At 31.4% G+C, this 9718-nt stretch overlaps 1 protein-coding gene across 1 annotated transcript; it reads left to right on the top strand.

Moving 5' to 3' along the window:
* Positions 1-2912: 2912 nt before the first annotated feature.
* On the top strand, positions 2913-4510 carry LOC111710675 (uncharacterized; the record flags this gene model as incomplete). The annotated part of the gene is given in 5 exon segments (XM_023484798.1): positions 2913-2966; positions 3211-3312; positions 3838-3927; positions 4031-4072; positions 4306-4510. Coding segments are annotated over 5 exon segments (363 nt in total). The 3' UTR covers positions 4381-4510.
* Positions 4511-9718: the final 5208 nt, after the last annotated feature.

Below are 9718 nucleotides of genomic sequence, written 5' to 3'. Positions count from 1 at the left end.
TCACTAGATACAGGACCTGACCTCACCTCAGAGCACGGAGTATATAGATATGGAGAGAGATTGGTGCTGGTCCGCCTTATGAATAGATACAGGACCTAATCTCACGCCTGAGAACGGAGTATATAGACATAGAGAGATATTTGGGCCAGATTTCATGCTATTTTACATTGAGAACCAGAAAACTATGGAACAGGAAGACGACTTTAAGACTAAAGTTATGATTTTAAAAAGTCCAAAGGACATGTGGTACAGCAATTGTGCAGTGTAAACAGACCAATATCAACAAATTAGTGATTTAATAAGTTATAAGTTAAACTATTTGCGTTTTAAAAACATGAAACACACTTTCTTATTAATTCATTGTCGTCTTCTTATTCCACAGATTGTATGTGTTGCAAGAATTAGAAAAACATAGAGAGAGATACCAGCCAGTCTGCTAAATCACATGATTCAATGGAATACAGAACCTAACTTGACGCCAGAGCACGGAGTAGATATATATGGAGAAAGATTGATGCTGACCCATCTAATGACTTGATGCAGTCCTTGACTTCACTCCAGCACACAGAGTATATAGATTAAGGGAGACATTTGCGCTGGTCCGACTTATCATGTGTGTCTATGGGATAAAGGGATTCAATATGATACAGAACTGACCTCACTCAAGAGCACGGAGTAAATAGACATGGAGAAGGATTGGCGCTGGTCTGACGTATAACAACATGGAGGAGATTAGTGCTGGTCCCTTTATCGCGTAAACACGGACCTGACATGGAGTCATATTGTCTACTGTGGCAGGACTTCAATTACGCAAGTACACCGGACCATTTGATGAAGAGAGAAATTTCAGTCCTCTAGCCTTATCATGTGATCTGCAAAAAAGTTCCTCATTACGAAAAGATCACATTCAAAAGTGGTATTTTAATATAAAATATGATTGAATACCTTATTGACACTTTCCAATAAAAATATTCTTTAAGTTTGAAGAAAATTTTCTTTTTTTATTATTTGCTTCACTTTAGTTATTAGTAATTTGTCATTTTTCAAAGTGAATAAAAATGTGTTACGTATGCAAACCCTAAAAACACTTTATGGAGAAACTGAAAAAACTGCAAGAGAAATTTATTAATTTCAATAATAAAAAAATTAACAAATATGTTGAACTAGTATAATTTCTGTAAAGCATTAAGTATACCAGTTGGGTTGAGCAAGATTCCATGAACGAAGAGCAAGTTTAGGAAAATTAACAAAATGAACCAATTCTTTTTTCAATTGTTGAAAAACAGAAAATATATTTATGAAGAAAAAAGAACGGAAAATTAGAGCTAACAGATGTTTTCCAAAATAATGGTGACTTTGGTTTAATTTTTATTATTTAAATTCCAAATCCATGAAACTTACAGTAAATTGATTAAACACAAAGATATATTTTTAAAGATTTTTACATGTATTGATGTAATTGTAATTTTCGCTGCCTTTTTTGCATGAAATAGTTGCACAGTTAACGATTTCTAAAATACCATGTGTAAACGTCGTTATTAAAATCGAGATTGTTACCGAATTTTAATTTTTAAAAAACACATTTTTATCTAATCCCTGCGATGTAGATGCGCTCCCATATGGTATTATTACGTGATAAAACACCTCATTTCCCCTCCCTTTGTATCTACTCGCTTTGTTGAAGATACACTTACATATCATGTGATGAAAACAGACTGGTTTAATTCCTTTCCGTTTGTATCTACTCCCATGGTGTTGAATATAATCTTCCATATCTTGTGACGAAAACAGACCGATTCAATTCCTCTCCGTTTGTATCTACTCCCTGTGTTGAAGATACTCTTTCATATCAGGTGATGAAAACAGACCGGTTCAATTCCTCTCCGTTTGTATCTGCTTTCTGTGTTGAAGATACACTTACATATCATGTGATGAAAACAGACCGATTCAATTCCTCTCTGTTTGTATCTACTCCCTGTGTTGAAGATTCTCTTCCATATCATGTGATGAAAACAGTCCGGTTCAATTCCTCTCCGTTTGTATCTACTTTCTGTGTTGAAGATACTCTTCCATATTATGTGATGAAAACAGACCGATTCAATTCTTCTCCGTTTGTATCTACTCCCTGTGTTGAAGATTCTCTTCCATATCATGTGATGAAAACAGTCCGGTTCAATTCCTCTCTTGTATCTACTTTCTGTGTTGAAGATACACTTACATATCTTGTGATGAAAACAGACCGATTCAATTCTTCTCCGTTTGTATCTACTCCCTGTGTTTAAGATACTCTTCCATATCATGTGATGAAAACAGACCGGTTCAATTCCTCTCCGTTTGTATCTACTTTCTGTGTTGAAGATACTCTTCCTTGTGATGAAAACAGACCGATTCAATTCTTCTCCGTTTGTATCTACTCCCTGTGTTTAAGATACTCTTCCATATCATGTGATGAAAACAGACCGGTTCAATTCCTCTCCGTTTGTATCTACTCCCTGTGTTAAAGATATGCTCCCGTATCCCCGGCTTGAAACATCTGACGCGTAAACTCCAGCCATACTTTAATGACATTGACATTGGAGGTAAGGGATAAATAGTGGGGGGTTCAGAACATAGTCAGTAGTTCTATACGCACAGTCCAAAGGCAAGGTGTTGACGCTTTTAATGCGTCCGTTAACGAAATTCGTTCTAAATAATTTTTATGAATATAATATAAGAGAAAAAGTGTAAAATCTAAAAAAAAATCAATGTTATGTTTAAAACTTTACAAATATTATTCAATTTATTGTTTTAGTAGACCTATGCCACTTTTTAAAAAAACCGAAAAGTTGAAAATCTATAATTACTACGTATTCAAAATATAAAGTTGAAAATATATTTGTATACCCTTATAAAAGCGTCAACGATTGATATAGATGAAATCTTTAATTGCTCTTTCTTGCGTAGGCTTAGCCTCTCTAATTGCACAGGTAACGTTATTTTACTAAATAATTTTTAAATAAGTTAGAATACAGATCATTTTGTATTTTGTAACGTTTTTGATTATTTGTAAATAATGAAGATTTTTTTATTCAGACGAACTCCAATATAAAAAAATCAATCTGAGAAAAACTAATAATAGTTAGTAGGGACTGTATTTATACTCTTTTAAGTTATAGGTTAGGATTAATTAAAAAATAAACAAAATCATAATAAAATATTATCAATTCCCAGGTATCAGCAGCTCCCCTGATTCCTGCTTTTTTAAACCCAGAATCTGGAGAAGTTCTTGTTCGAGTCCCCAGACAGTTAGGAGATAGACCACAACAGGCATTCGTAAGTTTTTTTACTTGTTTCTAAAAGTGTTCTTTGTTGAGAACGATCCATCCAGTTCTGTTCCTTTCTTTGTGTTCTTAGTCAAGAACAATTCCATGCCCCGTCAAAGTCAAAGTTTGAAATATCAATCGCTCACCAGGTTGCAAAGATAAAAAGAACGGATATGAGTTTTTAGCGTGAATTTTTTGTCTTTTATTTTTAGATTTTTTTTATACTTGCAGTTTAAACTAAATTATCTAACCCCTATATCTGTGCACTGTGCATCCTTATGGCACAATCCTTTGATGATTCAAATTTGACTATGTCTACAGGGATCACCAAGTTTTTTAATTTGAACTAGGTCGATGAACTACCTACTGCCGGCTCAAATTTAAACCACCGATTCAAAGTTAAAGATTAAGAATTTGAATTGCCGATTCAAATTCTTAATCTGTGGAAGGCAGCTCAAATTAATTAAATTCCGCCACATGATGCAAAATATAATGCGAGATCTTTTAATGTCTTGAAAACAAATAATGATTTCAGAGACCCCTTCGAAGAGAAGATAACGAAGATATCTCCTTTGCTGATCAGGAAACTGCCGCTGATTCCTCTTATGCTGCTCCTGCAGCTCCTGTAAGTCCAGCTTATCATTCAGAACATTGTTACTTTTCTTAAAATCGGTTATTTTTAAACAAAAATACTTGTTTAAGTCTATATTTTTATATTTTCTATTTAGCTCGGCCGTGTCAAGATCCAAGTATACAGAGGACCCTCACAGGTATTTCAATCTATTTTTTTCTTTCATGAATATATATTTAGATTAAGTTGAATTTTCCAGTAAAATACAAGGTTATTCAATAATACTAAAATATTAAGAAAAAATGTAATTTTTATAAAGCTGTAATTTGAGGTTATGCATTTATTTATTTTGAATCGATTTATATAAGTTCCATTCCTATAAAAGTTTATGTTTGGATCTTATCCTACCTTTTTTTATGTGTTAATATTTAGGGATCAGGATATGATACCTTTGCCCCTTGGGGGTACTACAACACACAGCCCCTTGATCTCGACAAATATCACTAATCCTGAACAGTCCTCCTAGTTTGACCAAACATCAAAACTATTTTTTTTCACGTAGCAGTTTAGGTAATTAAACTGTGATTGTATTTCTGTAGTAAATATAAATAGAAATAAATAAGATAAACTTTTTTAATGCTGGAATATTTTAAATTGTTTTAAATGACCCTGAGTCAAAAAAAATCTTTTGTGTGAAGAATCGTCAATCTTGAAGTTTGATCTCGTTATCTAATGTGGGCACTTTTAAATGAATTGAGTCTTTGCAACAAACTCTAATTTTCTAGTCCTAATTTTCTAGTCCCAACCAAATGTCGTAGACCTTAGATATTTCAAACTAAGAATTCTGTTAGCTTAACTATCTATGTTTGAAATATCAAATGTAAACAACATCAGGTCGCTAAGATATTGGAATTCGAAAATTTAAGTTTGTGGGAAAAACTCAATTCCTTTGAGATTAAATGCTTGATTCCTAAATGAAAGTTATTAAGATGATTGCCGCGTGCCACGAGATATTATCCTGTATAATATTAAGATCCTGAGGTTCAGAAGACAAAAATTTTGACGAAATAACCATGAGTCTTTGCCAGAAATGTTGATTTTCTAATTTCTATATCTTTGCAACCACATTTCGTAGACCTTCAATATTTTAAATTGTGAATTCTGTTAGATCAAATAACCATATTTTGAAATATCAGGTTGCAAAGATTAAGGATTTTAAAATTTGAGATTTGGCAACGACTAATTCCTTTAAGTTTGAAATCCACAAATAAAAGATTTGTTTTTCTTCTCCTTGAATATCTTCAGAATGTGATTTGTTTAATTAAAATAAGAACTGATTAGGAAATATGTCAAGAACAATATCTATTAATTAATTTATACTTGAGTTTGATTAGAAACCCACGGTTATAAAAGGTACATAAGAATAATAGTACAAAACCCACGTTATAAATGGTACATAAGAATAATAGTACAAAACCCACGTTATAAATGGTACATAAGAAAAATAGTACAAAACCCCCGTTATAAATGGTACATAAGAATAATAGTACAAAACCCACGTTATAAATGGTACATAAGAATAATAGTACAACACCCCCGTTATAAATGGTAAATAAGAATAATAGTACAAAACCCACGTTATAAATGGTAAATAAGAATAATAGTACAAAACCCACGGTTATAAATGGTAAATAAGAATAATAGTACAAAACCCACGTTATAAATGGTAAATAAGAATAATAGTACAAAACCCACGGTTATAAATGGTAAATAAGAATAATAGTACAAAACCCACGGTTATAAATGGTACATAAGAATAACAGTACAAAACCCACGGTTATAAATTGTAAATAAGAAAAATAGTACAAAACCCCCGTTATAAATGGAACATAAGAATAATAGTACAAAACCACGGTTATAAATGGTACATAAGAATAAAAGTACAAAACCCCCGTTATACATGGTGAATAAGAATAAAGTACAAAACCCACGTTATAAATGGTACATAAGAATAATAGTACAAACCCCCCGTTATAAATGGTAAATAAGAATAATTGTACAAAACCCCCGTTAAAAATGGTACAAAAAAATAATAGTGGAAAACGAAGATTGAGCATGAAAATAAAATTGAAAATTGAAAAGAGAATAGGTATAGGATTGAAATGCATGTTCATAGTCAAATTTTTCATGGTCAGCTCATAGAAAAAAAATTAGACCAATAATTTTAATAGTTTTGGTGCTAGGGAGGGTGGAAAAAAATGCCTAAAAAGGTCAAAAAAATGAAAAAAAAAATATTTTTTTTGAGATAAACAAATATCAAAGTGTGACACATGTTTCTACATGCATTTTTCAAAGGCTTTTTAAAAATATAGTTTTTAAAACTGTAGCTTAAGGAAGAAAAGTTGGTGCGCTAATAATACATGTTGCAAGCAAGTATAGGCCGTCTATCTTAATTGTCTATTTGTTGATTTCTTGGTTTAAAAAATCCGAAAATTCGATGAGAATATTTTTTTATAATTGAAAACAAAACTATCTAAAATATTGGGAATTATTGACAAATAAAATTCTGTTCAGCCAAAACTTTCCAATTTCTGTACTGGCCATTAGCCATGGATCTTTCGTAGGATTCTGTGAAGTCTTTGAAGTAATACCATTAATAAATTTAAGGGCTTGATCGTTTCAGCTGTTTTGGCGTTTTTTTTGTACAGACAAATCCACATACAAACATAACAAACCAAATATACATTTAAATATTGAATGTTGAACGCATATAAAATGTAGAATAAGGATACTTCAAAATTCCTTTTGAATATTTGCATAACTCTCAAACTATAATATACTGTATAAATTCATCTTATATCTGCAGAATGTATATAAAGGACTGCAAATACAGACAATGAATCCGTTCTTGATTTTACTCTGAATGTTTACAGGGTATCAACCCACCCTAATACTAGACAAAGGAACTGAGTTTTATGCCATCATAATTAAATTTTCTAATCCCTTTATCTTTGCAACCTGAAAGTGTAAATCTTTGATATTTTAAACTTAACTACTCTACTACTAATCTACTTAATCTCGTACAATTTATAATTTGAAATATCAAAGAATTACAACATCGGGTTGCAAAGATAACGGGATTAGGAAATCAGAGTTTGTGGCAAAATCTCAGTTCCTTTATTAGATTGACCGTAATTATGATAAAACTAAGGTTAACGTTTCTCAATGACCTATAGATTCAAATTGGACAACACACTAGTTATGATGTATATATATTAGCAATCTTGTACAAAACGTTTATTTCTTAATCTTTTACAAAAAAGTTTCTTCATAGTTTGTTCCCTTAAGACAGTTAAGTGTGATTAGAAAAAGGTGCATTTACCGAGTTTTTAGTTTAAAAACTTACATTATCATTTCGCGAACTACTCAAGGCTCAGAAAAACATAAAAAAATCATTTTTTTAAATCAAAAAATCAAAGCTTTTGTCTAGATAATCTAGATTAGCTCAAAACAATTGTGGTTAAAACATGTATTTGCTTCTAAATAGACAAGCACAATGAAGTATGTGCAGAGATGTATGTGCAAGTATAGAAATAACGATGTGCGCAATGGGCATATATGATAATATTATTATTATTAATAATAATAATAAAAATAATAATAATAATAATAATAATAATAATAATAATATGATTTATTATGATTTATATATGCTTTTCGTAATAACTTTTAAAAAATAAATATCAGGGTTCTCAAATTTTGAGGGTATTTCTAATTACTAATTACTAATTATTAAGTTGCCTGAGCAGTGCCTGAAAACCATCGCCAAACAAGTAGAATTAAAAACTTTTAAGTGCTTTTATAAAATTAAGGGTGAAAATCTACACAATTTGCCGGAATTAAATAAACTAATTTGAAATATTTAATCATAAAGATATTTTCTACGTCTTCCATGACATACATAGTTATATTTATATATATAGTAAAGTAAACCAGAACCCAGCAGCTCCAGATATGGTAAAGTTTTTGCGTTTTGACGTCACGTCTTTGCTTCCTTCAACATCAGTCCTGATGCTTTTGATACCAGCGATGATGCTTCCTGGTAGCCTTCCTGATGTTTTTGATTGCAATATATGCTAATGCTTCTGGTAGCTGTTCTGATGATTCTGATAGCATTTCTGATGCTTCTGGTAGCATTTATAGTAACGCTGGTAGCAGTCCTAGCGCTTCTGGCAGTAGTACTGGTGCTTTTGCAATAGCAGTCCAGGTGCCTCTAAGCAGTCCTGTTGCTTCTGGTAGCAGTAATGATGCCTCTGGTAGCAGTCCTGATGCCTATAGTAGCTATTTTAATTTTTCTGCCAGCAGTCCTAATGCCTCTAGCAGCAGTGATAATGCTTCTGGCAGCAGTCCTGATGTTTCTGGTAGCTGTCTGTCACATGTTAAAATTTGTCAAAAGTAAAAATATTTATTTTTGAAAATTTTTCCGACGTACTTTTTTTACTTTTTTAAAATCCTCCCTTGCACCCTAATCATTAAAGATAGGTCTATTTTTTTAATGAGCAGACCTTCTACAGTTGGACTATGAACATTTATCAACTCTCCTATCTAAACTCTAAGGGCAAAATCATAGGGGATAGAGTAAAGATAAATGAGAACATAAAGGGTGAGTAAAAAAACCGGGATTATCTTTGTGTTAGACAAAATTTTCTAAAAGTATGTTTGGATGACAATTTTGAAAAGTTAAAAAAAGCAAAGTTAACAGAATACAGTTTTGAAATGTTGAAACCTTAAGAACAAAGTTCACAGCATTTGCGTGATGCCTTGCAAGGGTCCAAGCTAGGGACTCAGGGGTTCTGGAAAGAAGAAACATGTTGTCGCCTATCACTACTTATAACTATATATGGGCATGCGTTTAAAGCCCGATTCAAATATTATTTAATGTTTTAATTTTTATTATTATTAAACCTCATTCATCCTTTATTAAGAATCTCAGAATTGTCCTGGAGATTGATTCATCAAAGGTTATGCTTTAAAGGGAGAGACCGGCTAGACATTGTAGTTAAGCTAAGAGTGTATATTTCTAATACCAATAATAATTGTATAATTGTTCAGCAAGGCCGAAACCCAATCTTTAGAATCCTCACTGATAGTCCAATCTGGAGGAATGATTTTAAGAATTGTTACAAAATTTCTACAGTAAACAATACAGTTTTTTAGGAACAGGTTGTGAAAATAAAATTAACCTTTATTATTAAAAATAATCATTCTTATTCAGTTATTGTTTTCTTTAATATATCATTATTCACAAACATTTTCCGTAGATTTACTGGAATTAGCGATGAAATTGATCTTCAAAATTATTTCAAACTAAAAAAATCTGTTTGTAGTTTTATATCAACCACCATCAGAATATTTTATATCAACCACCATCAGAATATTTTATATCAACCACCATCAGAATATTTATGTTTTAATTATCATTTTGCAAATTCAAATACAACCAAGCATAGGATATGTTAATTTTCTATAGTTTAAACACACAAAAAACTATACTCTTTAACCAGGTAAACAAGAAACTTATAAAAAAATATTATCAACAAAGAGTTAATCCACCGGAAGCATCTTATTTTATTTGATTACAAAATTCATATGTTACCTCATTTTTCTATTCATGGAACAACAATATGTCTGTAATTAAATATATTAACAAGTGCAATTCTGAATTAAAAATCTGAAAATAAGCCGGAAAACTCTTGTTTAAAAAAACACTTGATGCAGGTTATTGAACTTAAACTAAAAATTTACAGTGTGTCTTAGTAATTAAAAATACCCCCCCCCCCCCCCC

The sequence above is a fragment of the Eurytemora carolleeae genome, unplaced genomic scaffold (genome assembly GCF_000591075.1).
Source record: "Eurytemora carolleeae unplaced genomic scaffold, Eaff_2.0 scaffold1086, whole genome shotgun sequence".
NCBI lineage: Eukaryota > Metazoa > Arthropoda > Copepoda > Calanoida > Temoridae > Eurytemora > Eurytemora carolleeae.
This window is presented reverse-complemented; position numbering and strand designations above follow the sequence as displayed.